This window comes from Zea mays, chromosome 1 (genome assembly GCF_902167145.1).
Source record: "Zea mays cultivar B73 chromosome 1, Zm-B73-REFERENCE-NAM-5.0, whole genome shotgun sequence".
NCBI lineage: Eukaryota > Viridiplantae > Streptophyta > Magnoliopsida > Poales > Poaceae > Zea > Zea mays.
The window spans coordinates 53,958,577-53,975,411 of record NC_050096.1 but is presented as its reverse complement, the minus strand read 5'-3'; the positions used below and the strand labels follow the sequence as shown (position 1 = coordinate 53,975,411).

General features: G+C 45.2%; 1 protein-coding gene across 2 annotated transcripts; it reads left to right on the top strand.

Annotated features, from left to right (window-relative positions):
- The first annotated feature begins 7,217 nt into the window (after positions 1 to 7,217).
- On the top strand, positions 7,218 to 16,352 carry LOC103644626 (putative GTP diphosphokinase RSH1, chloroplastic). Of its 2 annotated transcripts, XM_035963655.1 has the most exons (12): positions 7,218 to 8,462; positions 10,352 to 10,424; positions 11,389 to 11,970; positions 12,047 to 12,099; positions 12,301 to 12,375; positions 13,329 to 14,116; positions 14,614 to 14,674; positions 14,768 to 14,830; positions 14,905 to 14,961; positions 15,038 to 15,139; positions 15,305 to 15,407; positions 15,524 to 15,925. In XM_035963655.1, the coding sequence occupies exons 6-12, from the start codon at positions 13,974 to 13,976 to the stop codon at positions 15,571 to 15,573; spliced, it is 579 nt and encodes a 192-aa protein (XP_035819548.1). In that variant the 5' UTR covers positions 7,218 to 8,462; positions 10,352 to 10,424; positions 11,389 to 11,970; positions 12,047 to 12,099; positions 12,301 to 12,375; positions 13,329 to 13,973; the 3' UTR covers positions 15,574 to 15,925. The 2 variants fall into 2 exon arrangements, 1 of the variants encoding a protein (XP_035819548.1); XR_002266087.3 differs by lacking the exons at positions 7,218 to 8,462; positions 10,352 to 10,424; positions 11,389 to 11,970; positions 12,047 to 12,099 and adding exons at positions 10,938 to 10,966; positions 16,048 to 16,352 and having other exon boundaries at positions 15,524 to 15,924.
- Positions 16,353 to 16,835: the final 483 nt, after the last annotated feature.

The following is a 16,835-nucleotide window of genomic DNA, read 5'->3' as shown; positions in this document are numbered from 1 at the left end:
TAATCAAAAGTCGTGTGAGGAGTTTAGCAGGGTGATGACACAAAAGTTCGAGATGTCGATGATGGGCGAGTTGACCTACTTCCTTGGGTTCCAAGTGAAGCAACTCAAGGACGGCACCTTCAACTCCCAAACGAAGTACACACAAGATCTTCTCAAGCAGTTTGGGATGAAGGACGCCAAGCCCGCGAAGACACCGATGGGAACCGACGGGCATGTCGACCTCAACAAAGGAGGTAAGTCTGTTGATCAAAAGGCATACCGGTCTATGATAGGTTCATTGCTTTATTTATGTGCTAGTAGACCGGACATTATGCTAAGTGTATGCATGTGTGCTAGATATCAATCCGACTCCAAGGAATGTCACCTGGTGGTCGTTAAGCGAATTCTTAGATATTTAGTTTCTACACCTTGTTTCGGGATCTGATATCCAAAGGGGTCTACCTTTGACTTGATTGGATACTCAGACTCTGACTATGCCGGGTGCAAGGTTGATAGGAAGAGCACATCAGGGACGTGCTAATTTCTAGGAAGGTCTCTGGTGTCCTAGAGTTCTAAGAAACAAACATCTGTTGCCCTATCCACCGCTGAGGCCGAGTACGTTGCCGCAGGACAGTGTTGCGTGCAACTACTTTGGATGAGGCAAACCCTTCGGGACTTTGGCTACAATCTGAGCAAAGTCCCACTCCTATGTGACAATGAGAGTGCAATCCGCATGGCAGATAATCCTGTTGAACACAGCCGCACTAAGCACATAGACATCCGGCATCACTTTCTGAGAGACCACCAGCAAAAGGGAGATATCGAGGTGTACCATATTAGCACCGAGAACCAGGTAGCCGATATCTTTACCAAGCCGTTGGATGAGAGAACTTTTGTAGGTTGCGTAGTGAGCTAAATGTCTTAGATTCGCATAACTTGGATTGATCTATAGCATACATGTGCTCTATGCTTTTGATCATGTTCCTTTGAAGCATTTACATTATTCACTGTATAATTGTGGTGCTCAAGTTGTACAAGATCTCCCCGGACCTCACAAGTCCATATGTGAATGATGCACATATTTAGGGGGAGATGTGCTACAACTTGACCCTTTGAGACTAACCTGTGTGTTTGAGTACTCTTGATGTAGTCTCAAAAGGTGCATTGAAAGGGAAAATGGACTTGGACGTTGCAAAGACTTCCACTGCACTCTGGTATTGGTTTATTTAATTCCAAGTTCATTATTATGCTCTATTGGTCTTTTTGCTCTTAATTGACATTTTTGGTGAGGCAATGGGGTTAGAGGGACAAAAATGATCCCGTTTTGGTGCTTAATGCCAAAGGGGGAGAAATTAAGGCCAAAAGCAAATGGATCAGCTACTACTTGTGAATTTTTGAAAACAATAGAGTTAGAACTTTTGATTTGTCCAAAATACTCTTATTGCAAAATTTGGTCTCTTGTGGGAGAAAATTTTGATCATGGGGAAAAGGGGGAGTTTTTTGGCACTTGATCAATTTTTCTTGGAATATCTCTCGTTTTGCACAAACAAGTGTGTTTGACCTAGAGATAGGAAAAAGAATTTGATTTGCAAAAACAAACCAAGTGGTGGCAAAGAGTGATCCAAATATGCCAAATTATAGTAAAAACAATTGGATCTTCAAATTGATTTGATGTTGCACGTTTTTTGTTGCTTTTTGATGTGTTGGCATAAATCACCAAAAAGGGGGAGATTGAAAGGGAAATATGCCCTTGGGCAATTTCTATAAGTATTTTGGTGATTAGATGCCCTACACATATTCTTTAAGTCCTAATGTGCCAAAGGTTGAAAAGTGCAAATCAAGGCATGAGGTATGTTCTTAGACTTAGTACATTTGTTTTTGAATACTAATGAGGTTATCTAAGTGCTAGAAACAGTGCTGAGAAGAAGAGAATCGAATTGCAAAAGACTTGACTGTGTGCAGCCAAATTCCAGTTCGGCCTGGCACACCACACTGTCCGGTGCGCCAGGCTGGTCCGCGTGAACTCGTCGTTCTCGGGATTCGACGGTGGCGTACGGCTAAAAATCACTGAACCGTCCGGTGGAGCACCGGACTGTCCGGTGAGTCATCTGCGGCGAGCTCATCGCTCTCGGGAAACGGAAAAGGCGACGTGGCTATAATTCACCAGACTGTCCGGTGGTGCACCGGACTATCCAGTGAGCCAACGGTCGGCCGCGAAATCTGCGGCGACGCGTGGTAGCTCCAACGGTCGGCAGGGGGCACCGGACTGTCCGGTGTGCACCGGACAGTGTCTGGTGCGCCAACGGGCCCAGAGCTACAGCGGTCGTCTGTGCCCGATTTGGAAGGAAATCGCGCACCGGACAGGCTACAGTAGCTGTCCGGTGGCGCACCGGACTGTTCGGTGCGCCACTCGATAGAAGGCAAGGATGACCTTCCAAGATTGTCTCCAACGGCTCCTTGCTGCCTTGGGGCTATAAAAGGGACCCCTAGGCGCATGGAGGAGCTATCTAAGCATTCTAAGACTCCCACACTCCGCCTCCGTGTATTTGATCGATTGAGTTAGTGATTTGAGCTCTGTTCGAGTTGTGAACTCTCTGTGCTATGTTTCGAGCTTAAGTCTTGGCTTGTGTGCGTGTGTGTGCTGCGGATTTATGTGTTGTGTGTGTTGCTCTCCTAGCCTTACTCTTGTGCCTTCTTTGTGATCTTTATTGTAAGGGCGAGAGGCTCCAACTTGTGGAGATTTCTCGCAAACGGGAGAAAGACTATAAGGAAGAAAGCCGTGGTATTCAAATTGATCATTGGATCACTTGAAAGGGGTTGAGTGCAACCGTCGTCCATTGGGACACCACAACGTGGAAGTAGGCAAGTGTTACTTGGCCAAACCACGCGATAAAAATCGCATGTCTCTTGTGTTGCTTTCCCTGTGATTGTTGTGTTCACAAGAACTCGCTTCAAAGCTACTTAGCCATACTAACACTTTAAACTAAGTTTTTGTGGCTATTAGTGTCTAATTTTACAGGATCACCTATTCACCTTCCCTCTAGGTGCTCTCATCTGCGACGACCCAGGGCTAAAGATGGCGATCTTGGTCATGCTACCGACCCTCGACGAGAGCGGCATGGCGGTCCGCTAGACTGGAGGCCGGGACACCACCGCAGGATCCGGATCTCCGATGCACCAGCTGGAGGTCCCTAGCCCTCCGGTGTGGCTCCCAGCGCCCCTGCCATGGCACCCAGTCCCTTGGACAAGGGTAAAGGGGCTGCGAGCAGCGCCTCCGCCCCAGGTGGCACAGGGGGGTCTGAGGAAGAGAGGCGACGCCGCCTGCATCGCGCTGACGGGTCGCTCGTTTCGGAGTCTCCCCAGAAGCGCCAGAGAACCACAGGCGGGGCCGAGGAGGCGAGCTCCGAGGCCCACGGCGCGCAGAGGCGCGTCAGTCCTCCGGTCCCACCGCCACCACCACCATCGGGCCCACCGCCACCACCGCCATCTCGGGGTGATCTCCCCCAGGGGCAGCAACAACAACAACAGCAACAGCAGCAACAACAACAACAACCGCAGCAGCAGCAACAGCAACAGCAACAGTAGCGGTCGCCCCGCTTCTAGGGTCGCTGGAAAGTCTAGGGCCCCAAGTAAGTGTAGCCCCTTTTCCCATGAGTCTAATTATCATGTCGACAGGTCTTAACCCATCGTCTGTTCGCCAGGGCTTCCTCCTCCACTGCTCCTAAGGCCACACCCCCTCCGGCAGGCACCAGGCCCACCGACGGGTCCGGCTCTCAGCAGCAAGAATCTGTTGTGAGTGGTGCCGGCGGTACGCCTCTAGCCGTTGCCCAGACAGCGCCAGCAGCTTCTCATGCCCCAGCCGAGGGTCTGGCGGCAGCGGCGCCAGCATCAGGCGGCGTCGCAGCGACAGAGGAGGTCCCTGTTGGGGGATCCGTGTCTGCCTCCGACATCGCGCCCACTCCCGACGTTGGGGGTGACACCAGAGGCGCGTCTAGCTCCAACCCCCCGCCTGCACCGGAGGAGATGGAGGTGGTGTTCGGGTGACGGCTCCGGTCAGGTGCCGAGGAAGAAGCTGCGCTAATCCCCCTCCCCCGCATGATGTCCCGCGCCCACCAGGTCCTTAGTGACACTGGGGCAGCAATTTTGCGGGAGTGGGAGGCGCTTGAGGTGAAAGGGAAATGTGCCCTTGGGCCATTTCTAGTAGATTTTGGTGATTAAGTGCCCAACACATATTGAGTGAGTAATTATATGCCAAATGATGGATGAAGTGCAAATCGACAAGAAGGTATGGTTCTAGACTTAGTACATTGGTTTTTATGTACTAATATATTTGTCTAAGTGCTAGAATCAGGAAAAGAAAAGGATTGGAAAAGAGTTGGCTGTGTACAACCAACTGCTGCTCAGTCTGGGTGCACCGGACTGTCCGGTGGTGCACCGGATAGTGTCCGGTGCGCCAGGCTGGGCTCTTGCGAACTGGCCACTCTCTGGAATTTGTCAGCGACGTACAATTATAATTCACCGGACTGTCCGGTGGTGCACCGGACTGTTCGGTGAGCCAACGGCCGCCAGCGTAACGGTCGGCCGCCAAATCCACGAGTGACGCGTGGCCCGCTCCAACAGTCGGCAGAGGGCACCGGGCTGTCCGGTGTGCACCAGACACTGTCCGGTGCACCAATGGCTACAATTCTGCAACGGTCGGCTGTGCTATTTTAGGAAGGAGATCCGCACCGGACCATGAACAGTGGATGTCCGGTGGTGCATCGGACTGTCCGGTGCGCCACCCGACAGAAGGCAAGAATTGCCTTCCAGGAATGCCTCCAACGGCTCCTAGCTGCCTTAGGGCTATAAAAGGGACCCCTAGGTGCATGGAGGAGGCACCCAAGCATTCCTTGATCATTCATAAGCACCAAGACTTCATTCTCACGCATTCGATTCTTTGGGATAGTGACTTGAGCTCCATTTGAGTAGAGAACTCCTTGAGTTGTGTTGTGAGCTCAAGTTGTGGCTTGTGTGTGCGATTGTGCTCGTGCTTTGAGTCTTGTGTGTGTTGCTTTTCCCACCCTTACTTTTGTGCTTCTTTGTGATAATCAATTGTAAGGGCAAGAGGCTCCAAGTTGCGGAGATTTCTTGCAAACGGGAAAGAGTATAAAAAAGAAAAACACCGTGGTATTCAAGTCGATCATTGGATCACTTGAGAGGGGTTGAGTGCAACCCTCGTCCATTGGGACGCCACAACATGGAGTAGGCAAGTGTTATACTTGGCCGAACCACGGGATAAATCTCTGTGTCTCTTGTGCTTGTGTTCTTTGTGACCATTGTGTTTCACAAGAGCTTGGTCCTTAGCCACTTGATTCCATTGTGCTAACACTTAACCAAGTTTTGTGGCTACAAGTATTTGATTTTTACAGGATCACCTATTCACCCCCCTCTAGGTGCTCTCAATTGGTATCAGAGCCGTTCTCTTCACACAAGGGACTAATCGCCTGAGAGATGGATCCTAAGGGAAAGGGGATGGTGATCAACGACAAGACAAAGGAGTCCATCATCAACGAGCCAAGAGATGACAAGCCCTCGGACTCTGGCTCGAGTCATAAGAAAAGAGACGGGAAGAAGAAGAGGCGCATCAAGAAGATCGTCTACTACGACAGTGACGAGTCTTCCTCTTCCCCAAGAGACGACGACGACGAGAAAAAGAAACTGATTAACTCAAACTTTTCTTTTGATTATTCTCGTATTCCGTTTAACTCCAATGCTCATTTACTTTCAATTCCACTTGGGAAACCTCCGCACTTTGATGGAGAAGACTACTCATTTTGGAGTCACAAAATGCGTAGTCACCTATTCTCTCTCCATCCAAGTATTTGGGAGATTGTTGAAAACGGAATGCTTTTTGATAGTACTGATAACCCCGTTTTCATTAATGAACAAATTCATAAAAATGCACAAGCTACCACTGTTTTGCTAGCATCCTTGTGCAGGGACGAGTACCACAAGGTGAGCGGCTTGGATAACGCCAAGCAAATTTGGGACACCCTCAAGATTTCTCATGAGGGGAACGACGCCACCATGATCACCAAGATGGAGTTGGTGGAAGGCGAACTGGGAAGGTTCGCAATGATCAGGGGAGAGGAGCCAACGCAAACGTACAACAGCTCAAGACCCTGGTCAACAAAATCAGAAGCTATGAAAGCACAAGATGGACAGACCACGACATCGTCCAACTTATGCTTAGGTCCTTCACTGTTCTTGATCCTCATCTTGTGAACTCAATTCGTGAGAATCCTAGGTACACAAAGATGACGCCCAAGGAAATACTCGGAAAGTTTTTAAGCGGGCGTATGATGATCAAAGAAGCAAGATACATTGATGAGGCATTGAATGGCCCAATGCCCATCTACGAGCCTCAAACCGTTGCTCTCAAAGCAACAAGCAGCAGGGAGGCGCTACCTAGCAAGGTGGCACAAGTTGAGGCGGACGGACTAAACGAGGATGAGATGGCCCTAATCATAAAGCGCTTCAAGACCGCATTGAAAGGACGCCAGGAGTACTCAAACAAGAACAAGGCAAAGGGAAAACGCTCCTGCTTCAAGTGCGGTAAGACTGGTCATTTTATAGCAAATTATCCCGATAACTCTAGTGACCAGGAACAAGGAAAGGGCGGGAAGAAAGAGAAGCAAAAGAGCTATAGGAAGGCTAAGGGCGAGGCACACATCGGAAAGGAATGGGACTCAGACTGCTCATCTTCTTATTCCGACGACGAAGGACTCACTGCCTCAGCCTTCAACAAGTCCTTTCTCTTCCCCAACAAACGCCACACCTGCCTCATGGCAAAGGAGAAAAAGGTAAGCGTTCGTGAAACTCCTAAGTATACTACTTCAAGTGATGATGGATCTAGTGATGATGAAGTAGACTATACTAAATTATTTAAGGGCTTAGATAGATCAAAAGTAGATAAAATTAATGAATTGATTGATGCCTTAAATGAGAAAGATAGACTACTAGAGAGGCAAGAAGACATTCTATATGAGAAACATGACAAGTTTGTTAGTGTTCAAAAGTCTCTTACCTTAGAAATAAAGAGAAATGAATTACTATCTTCTGAATTATCTACTTGCAATGAAACTGTGGCTAGATTGAAGAGTATTAATCTGTACTACTTATTAAGAAGGTAAGAGTAGTCTGCCGTTCTGCCGTTCTGCCATCCTTCAATCTCCACCGTCCATCCCACGTCCCTGTTTATCGTGCGTCGTCCGTCAGCCGTCCGCCCCTTCCCCGTCCGCGCGAGCAACCTAGCTCCATCTGCCCCCTCCCGTTCGTCGGTCTCCTCCGCACGCTCGCAACTGCTCCCTCCCTCCGCCGTCGCGCGCACCCTCCCCCTCGCTCTGGACCTCTCCAAGACGTTGGAGTTCTCCGTCCCCACGCCTCGCCGGACCCGCCATCACCGCCTCCTCGTTGGGCCACGAAACCCTAGCGGCGCCTGCAGCCCCTGGATACCGCGTCCCGCTCCCTTGCGCATCCGCCCGTGCCCTGCTCCCACCGACGTCGCCTCCTCGCTGGGCCACGGATCCCCTCCGGATTGACGGTTGTGCCGCCTGGCCACGCCGTCGGATCAGTGGTGCAGCGCGCGGTGCAGGAGATGCTGGAGGACCAGCTCGGTTGGTGGCCCGGGTGGGAGTTCTTTAGGCTGGCCGGTGACCCGGCGGTTCGGCCTGAACGGTTGATGAACATGTCGGGGTCACCGGCCTTCAGGGCGTACGAGGTCGCCGACTTCAGGTGGGGGAGGCCAAGGCGGACGAAGCCCATCAGGATGAACCACGACGGGCAGCTGGCACTGGCACTGGCACTGGTTCTGCCTCCCGACGCTCCCCGGATCTCGCGTCGTGCGTCCCCACCACGTCCGTCGCAGACGCCGCGATGAGATCCTGGATCCCCCGCGACATCCTCCTCCACTGCGGCATGGCCGCCCCGACGTCCTCGCGCGCCGCTCCCCCGAGGTGGCGGGCATGGTGCGCGTGGCCATCGCGGGGGTCACGACGGCGGTGCGGTTCCAGGAGCTGGTGGACTGGATGGAGGAGCAGAAGGCGGCGTTCAGGGACGGCAGCAAGTGGACGGAGATAGTGAACCTGGGGCTCGGGAGCCCCGCGCTCATCATGTCTGGGCTGCTTCTGTTCGCCATCGACGGGGACCTCGGGTTCGGGTCTTCGGGAAGCCCAGCCTCGTGCTGCCCTGGGTGCGCCACGACCGGCTGGGGTCCATGTCCGTGACGGTGGTGCCCTGCCCTAGTGGCGACGGGTCGTGGTTCTTCGGCGGCACCAGGATGTGGTCGCGGCTCATGGAGGTGGTCGAATCTGACCCTTTGATGAAGCCGACAGTGAACCTGGGAATGGCGACAGCGGCGGGATCCCTCTGTGACTGTGAGCTCGCGCTGGTGGTACATGCCATTACGGTGTACAGGTATCATCGCCATCATCATCTAGATCCAGGTGAGACCCCATCCTTGCCCCCTGCCCTTCGCATTGTGGACACGGGTGTGAAATTGTTTGGGAGCTACAGAGAGCGTCGTCGTTGAACCTGTCCATGGGCAGGATTCCTGAGTAGAGCTCCCTCGGCGGGCCGTCGCCGGACCTCTACCTCCTCAGTGGCTGCTCGTTTGGGCTGCTGTACCAGATGCCAGCGCTCGTGACAGAAATAGAGCACCCCTTGATAGTTGACATGGCGGTGTGTGCCATGGACGAGCTCATCCGGCTCGCCCAGGCCGGCAAGCAAATCTGGGTCAAGGGAATACCCGGTGACGCGAGGGATTTCTCAGCTCAGACGCCTATCGATCTGTTTATTTCCTACAAACGCTCCCCAAAAGTTCCAAATGATTCTTCCACCTCTGCCAAGTTCCCCAGAATCCCCATGTTGATGTTGTCCCTACCCATCGATTGGATCTTGTTCGATTTCTCTGTTCTGCAGATCCTGTGTGCATCCGCTCCAGGTAGTGGCCCTTTGCTCGGCTCCCTTCCTCCTTCGTCCATGCTTGGATGATTCAATCTGCGCCAATTTTGAGTTCTTTCCCTGTGTGGCGTCAAAGACTAGCTAGAACTTGAATTTCCTGTTGCATGGTTCATTTTTATCTACTGTTAATACATCACATTCTTATGAAGCCGTACAACTCTTTTTTCCTACAATGGTTACCTAATGATTATCTGAGCACAATACTTATTACTACAGTGGTATATATGTGCTATATGTATCACAAGTAATACCAATGGCCACATCAATAAGAAATCCTAACACAGATCAAACTCAATAACCTGGTGTGCCCTCGCCCAATGTATATGAGCAATGCAAAGGACGAGAGCCTAATTGATAAGCAACTAACAATTATTTCTAGAGTGGGATGGGATGTACGCACTACATTTGTAGTGGAAATAAGATTAGCTCATGTGATTCCAAGTATACAAGAAAAAGAAAACGTATGGAGAATATCGAAGGAAAATGTATTAAAAACTTATCATCATGAACATAACAGGCCAATGCAAAGAAAGAAGAACGAACTAAAACTCAACTTAATTATGCATATATATAATTATTAGCACATATGTACTTCACTAGGAGTTAAGGAGAGGCTCATGCATGATCACCGCCTACTCGTGCTTAGCTTTTGATCATTAACTTATGTAATTAAATATTTATAGGAATAGTAATTTGTCTAAATGTTCAAGGAAAAAAAGAACTCTTTGTTTGAGTGTAAGCAGTACAATGGATTTTTTCTCGAATTTGTATTGCAGGATCGAGATGATACAAAGAGCTTTGGATAGTTTTTTCTAAGCAAGGCTTAGAAAAACTACAGATCCCCTTTAACGCAAAGCATGCTAATAAAGCATAGACATTACTGATGTAAATTGGATGCTTCTGCAGTAACCCTACTCTCCTAATTAATTAACCAGTATAGCCAAGTCCATTCATACAGTGTGATGATGCTGACGAAAACTCCAAGCGAATTAGCAATTCAGCATTGCCAACCAGCATATGCTTTGCAATGCCAGTTCTCGTCAGTAAAAAGTACTATCAAACTTCCTGCATCTTGAGCCTTAGAAGAACTACAGAAGTGTTTTAACGCTTCTGTAATTGAACAAGTAGTATTGAGGCCTAGAATAACTACAGAAGTGTTTTAACGCAAAGCATGCCAATAAAATGGAAGTCACCTTAGCAACAAATTGAAGGTCCCTTCTTGTCATGTCCAACGCAAAGCATGCCAATAAAATGACCCTTACACGATCCAAGAATCAACCGAAATTTATGGAACAATCTTAGAAGTGTTTTACTGTACCATTTTTTTCAGTCTGCCGTCATATTGATCAGAATTGTTCTGGTTTTTTTTCAGATTTAGATTGTAGAGCAGCTCTCTGTGTTTGTCACCTTGGAACACAGAATCCCTACTACTCTCTCCCCATAAGGTGTGTGGACTCCCTAACAACAATCTGTTTTGAAATCCATGCTGTTAGTATTCGATTTTCTATTTCAATTTTCAACCCTTTAGCTAGGTTTTCTGCTTTCTAACTAAATTTCAGCATCCACCATAGCTGAACTAATTTGGGGAGTAGGGTCCCATTACTGTATTGAGGCTATACTAATTGAACATCTGATTTAGTTTCTGCACCTGTTGCAAACTGCGGGCTACAAAGTAGTTTTTGCATTTCTAAGGGAAACTATATTGAGATTTATGAAGGATGCGGTTTGTAGGAATTTGCATGAACAGTTGAGAACATATGGCAAAGTTTATAGGTACTGCATACATGAGTGAGAATGTTAGGAAATTGTTGTGTAATGTCTAATTTGTAGTTTAGTAGGCTTGTAAGTAGTGAACGAAACATGTTAGACTAACTGTGATTGAGTTGACATTTAGTACATATATCAAGCCTGCGTTCAGATTGCAGTTTACAATCCTGAAAAAAAGTTTCACCGACTATGTTTGTATGTTCTTCAATTATAAACCATTGTGAGCCTCTTTTCTATTTTCCTTGGTTGTGCATTGCTGTTTTGGTTAAGAAATATTAGGGATGTGAAAACACACGGTACCAGAGATAGAATCATATTGATCTTTGCTTTCCTTTGCATTGCTCAACATCATACTCATTTATTGTACCATTTTTTTCAGCTTGCAGTCATAGAATAAATATGTAGAATCATATTGATCTTTGCTTTCCTTTGCATTGCTCAACATCGTACTCATTTACTGTACCATTGTTATGAATAAATATGTATACAATTCAGAATCATAAGGAATAAAGGTAGTGCATAACTGGTACAGTTAACATCTGCATACTATTTATTCGTAATATGTCATTAAAGGCCTTACAACATACAATAATTGCTTTGAAAGTTCTGCTCATGAATTCAAGATGTTGCAACTTTTCACAGTGCAATTTCAGGAAACTTATAAAGCTCAGTGATAAAGGATGGTATTCAAGGAAGTTTTGAAGAAATTAGAATGCCATACCTATCGACTTCAACCAGAGACCTAAGTTTCCTTCCAAAGGGAGAGGTATAGTATCTGAAAGCAAATAGAAGAGGGTTTGTCAGGGCCCAAGAAAAACTGCTACAGTACCACTACAGTAGCCATCCACAACAAGGTTACACAAACATATTAAGTTCAGAAAATGCAGTAAAATTGTGTAAGTATGTCTCACAGGTCAATATTTTTATCCATGATGCTACAGACATACATGTCTGTTTTTTTTTGTTTTTTTGCTAGATCCATGATATTTTGGAGAACATTTTGGAAAAAAACATAATGTTCCAACCAAAATGCATAGCACACTCGTCAAGCAGTTATGTTTTATGTTATTTTCTCTATCATTAACAATGATCTGAAAGGAAAGATGACAGCAATAAAAACTGGAACCAAATTGTGTTGCAAAAGATAATAAGATCAGAGCAAAAAGGATCTGCTATCATGTTCTTGGCCTTGTTCATGGCATATGGACACCCGTTCCTCAAGCTGTGAGTTATCTTCTTTTTGCCATATTTAATGTTCTTTTGTGAATTCCACTTTTCTAACAATCAGTTATGTCAACAGGTGGAAGATTACATTGCCGACTATGTTTGTATGTTCTTCAATTATAAACCATTGTGAGCCTCTTTTCTGTTTTCCTTGGTTGTGCATTGCTGTTTTGGTTAAGAAATATTAGGGATGTGAAAACACACGGTACCAGGGATAGAATCGTATTGATCTTTGCTTTCCTTTGCATTGCTCAACATCATACTCATTTATTGTACCATTTTTTCAGCTTGCAGTCATTCTGATCAGAATTGTTATTGTTCTTTTTTCAGATTCAGATTGTAGAGCAGCTCTGTCTGTGTTTGTCACCTTGGAACACAGAATCCCTACTACTCTCTCCCCATAAGGTGTGTGGACTCCCTAACAACAATCTGTTGTGAAATTACACTGATTTTTGCCCGTGTGTTAGGACCAAATGATTGCCCCATTTGTTAGGACCAAATGATTGACCCATGTTTTTGTTATTGTAGTATATTACAGCCTCTCGCTAAATAACTTGTTTTCTACTAGAAACATTGGATGTGTACATACTTTTGTTTGGAAAAATTGGCAGCCTACTAAAAAATACATTGGATGTGTACATAAGGAATAAAGTATAAACTTCTTGCTTTCTCTTTTAATTTGATCATATGAGGTAGTCTGGGAGGGGAATTACTTGATGTTCCTTGTCTCGACGCTTTTACACTTACCCGCAGACCATCATTCTGCTCCACCTGTAGACAAACTGGAAACGTAATGACGAGGGCATAAAAGAGCCATAAACTCTACAGTTTGGTACATGTCATCAAATCATAGCATGTCTTTAATATAAGCCTGATTCCCTTCGCCTCGCCCCCATCCACCTCCCCAATTGGTATGAACATGATCTCAGCCGCAAACCTCGTCGATTATAATATTTGTTTCAGTGCCTAATGTAGTCAAGTTGCATATCCTTTCAAACAATTGATGGCAATCGTAAAGGATTTTGCTATGTTGAATTTGTTTCAGCTGAAGCTGCTGCAAAGGTAATTTTGTGTTTTTGTTTATTCTTTTGTATTTTGTCATTTTGAGATTCCCGTCCCCGCAGGAGTGTGATTTTTTTTCTCCGTTCTTGCCAATTCCTGTACTAATTACTACATAGCTTCTGGTCCTCGACGCTTTTTTCTTCTTCTGCACTTCACTGTCGCAATAACTACTAATTTCTATTATGTTTGAGAGCAAGCAAGTTCATTTCATTTCGATCGATCGGTTCCAATTTTCTTTGATGCTTGGTTCCCTGCTAATCTAATCTAATCCATCCATCTATCCTTGGTTCGATTAGGTTCTCGTTCTTCAGTGCACGATATCAATCCACTGAAGCACTGGGTGCAGTTAATCTCCCAAACTATATTTGGGGGTGTTCAGCAAAAACCGTGTCAACTGCGCCCGTGTGGGTGAGGGATCACTAGAGGCTGGACTCGCGCTAGAGATGGTCAAGGCAAAAGCAAGGGTCTGGTATGATATTGACATTCCCTTAGTTCCTTTGCGTTACTGCGGTGGTGTGAATGGGGACGCTTCGAGTGCTTAGTATTCTGAATAATTTGCAACAGTTATGAGTATCATTTTGATAAACTGCTCAGTACTCTGAATTGGAATTCATTGTTTTCACCGCATTTTCCTACATTTTGCTGCCCATTTAATTCAATGTGAGTAGGAGTATCACATTTGCATATCTTCTTCCTACCATAAAGCTTAACAAGTTCGGCTTGCCTTCTTGCCACAAATTGAGTTACAATATACTTTCGATAGCGCACCTTGTCTACTTGTATGATGTGTTCTTTGTCATCTGAACTCGAATATATATCCTTCATGTACGTTAACCCCACTGGTTTTGCTGAACTAAGAAAAAGAGTTGAAGACTTGTACAAGGCCCATGAACAAGAATTGGAAGATGTGTTGTGTTTGTTTGAGTAATGATTGATACCGCATGATTCAGTACTATTTTCTCATGTTTGAGATTCTTCGATTCCAGGCAAATAGAATTTTAAGGCAAAAGATTGCTGAGGATCAGTTTCTCGATCATGTTAGTGTTGAAACAGAAGTGCGCTCAGTTTACAAAGAGCTCTACAGGTGAGCGCATGACATCTCATTAAACTAAAAGTTCTACTGGCTTCAGACTCCAAAGAGAATTTTATCTATTTTCATTAGGAATCAGATTACGGTACTATAACACCACATCTGCTTGATGTAGTGCTGTGCTAGCATGCTCTGGTGTTCCCTAGATATTTCTTACACAGTTTTCTAACTCATTTCATATGAGATCGTACAATTAACCAGTCTGCTACACATTTTCATTAGTTTCTTTTCTTTTAAAAAACTTTGGTCAGTGAACCATGTTTGTTGCTGACTAAATAACACTCTGTAATATGATAATACTTTGTGGTACGGTTTCCTGCTTATTTGCTTAGTTGTGCGTCTCAATTGCCTTTTAAATCAAAAGTTATTATTATAATGGCGTGAGTGTCCCGGTCAAAAAAAATGGCGTGAGTGTTATGTTGTTCTTACTTTGAAATGTGGTGTAAGGCTGTTTATTTGTTGGCTTATTTATTATCTGACCCATCTTTCAGCATTTACAAAACTACACTCAAATCCAAGAGTTCAATAAATGAGGTGAATCAGGTTGCTCAGGTATGTATTTTTATATTCATACTATTTATATTACTCTGAATATCCTGTTATTTGTAAAATAATTAACCTTAGTACCTTACACTATTTTCATAGCTGAGGATCATCATAAAATCAAAATCCTGCAATGGTGTTGGGCCATTGTGCACTGCACAACAGGTACCACTAACAACAAATTACTATATTGCTTATACAATGGGTTTGTGATTGGCTCACAAGTCTATTCAATTCAGATCTGCTATCATGTTCTTGGCCTTGTTCATGGCATATGGACACCCGTTCCTCAAGCTGTGAGTTATCTTCTTTTTGCCGTATTTAATGTTCTTTTGTGAATTCCACTTTTCTAACAATCAGTTATGTCAACAGGTGAAAGATTACATTGCAACTCCAAAACCTAATGGCTACCAAAGTCTACACACAACAGCGATACCATTTCTTAATGAGAGTATGTTTCATTTGGAAGTTCAGGTAATGCTGCCTACTCATTTGTTAACTTGAAACTGGCAAATATCAAGCAATGATTGTATTTTCATCTTGTTGATTGTGAGTTATGTTTAAAATTCTAACTGTATTGCAAATAAGAACAGAAGATATGGATTTAATAGCTGAAATAGGCATTGCTGCACATTACAGTGGAAGAGGAGTGGTTTCTGGACCTGTTCAGCCTGGAATATCAAGTGGAAGAAATGCCAAGGGGAAAGTAATCTGCTTGAACAACACAGGCTTTGCTCTGAGGGTACTATACATTATCTAATCCAATCATACTGATGCCTTTAAAGCTAACAGTACTACTTTAAATAGTGTACCACAGTAGGTTTGAGAAAAAAATTAATAGCATACCATCTTTCATAGATTGGTTGGCTCAATGCAATCTGCGAGTGGCAAGAAGAGTTTGTTGGTAATATGAGTTCTAGGGAATTTGTTGATACTATCACCCGGATCTTCTAGGAAGTCGTGTCTTTAGTCCCTTGAGCTCAGTGGCTCTGACATTGGTGGTGGCTATGAGCTTTATGTTGATGAAGCCAAGCCAAGAGGCGACGACCAGCGTGGTGGTGGTAGATCTGGTGGCCGTTCTGGTGGGAGATTTGGTGACCGTTCTGGTGGCCGGCGTGGTGGTGGTAGATTTGGTGAAAGATCTGGGGGCAAGGATGGTGGCGGCAGATTCGATGGCCGACGCGGTGGTAGGGATGGCAGCCGTGGACGCGGTGGCCGTGGCTTTGTTAACAAGCAGAGCGCTGGCACTCCCAGTGTAGGTACAACTCATCCTGTAATTGTAAAGTTAACTGCATTTTGGTTTGAGAATTTTTTTTGCCGCACTGTGGTTTCTTGCTGCAAAAAGCTTGAACTCACTGTTGTACTACATTTTATTTGCACAGGAAAGAAGACCACTTTTGGTGATGATTGATGATGAACGCGGAGGATGCGGCAAAAGGAGGAATGATCTGCTGATCCAATGAAACTGAGTTTTTTTGGTCTTATGTTGTGGTACCATAACTGAAATTTGGTATTTTTCTCTACTATTTATTGTAGTGGTATCTGGATTTCCCTTGTGTTGCCTATGTTGCAATACGCCATTTTGATTCTTTTTTTACTTTGTTGTCCCTGGAGCCTTGAGGGTATATATAATATCAGTGATACGATGATATTTTGACACACAGATTTTATATATCATAGTGACTTTTATCGTTCTGTATCTATGTTTTATATAAATTTTTAATTTCTGTGGCAACGCACGGGCACATACCTAGTGATGATTTAAATGCCAAGCTAGGAGTAGTTAACAAGTCTAGTTCTTGTGTAAAGAATGTTGTAATTTGCAATAGATGCAAGGATTTTAATGTTGATGCTTGTGATGAACATTTAATTTCCATTTCTAAATTAAATGATGAAGTAGCAAGTCTTAATGCTCAACTTAAGACTTGCAAAAGTGATTTTGATAAATTAAAATTTGCTAGGGATGCCTACACTGTTGGTAGACACCCCTCAATTAAGGATGGGCTTGGCTTTAAGAAGGAAGCCAAGAACTTAACAAGCCAAAGGGTTCCCATTTTCAACAAGGAAAAAGGGAAGGCCCCTATGGCTAGTTGCATTCAAAAGAATCATGTGTTCATTTATGATAGAAAAGTTTCTAGGAATACTCATTATAACAGGAGTTATGGTGCTT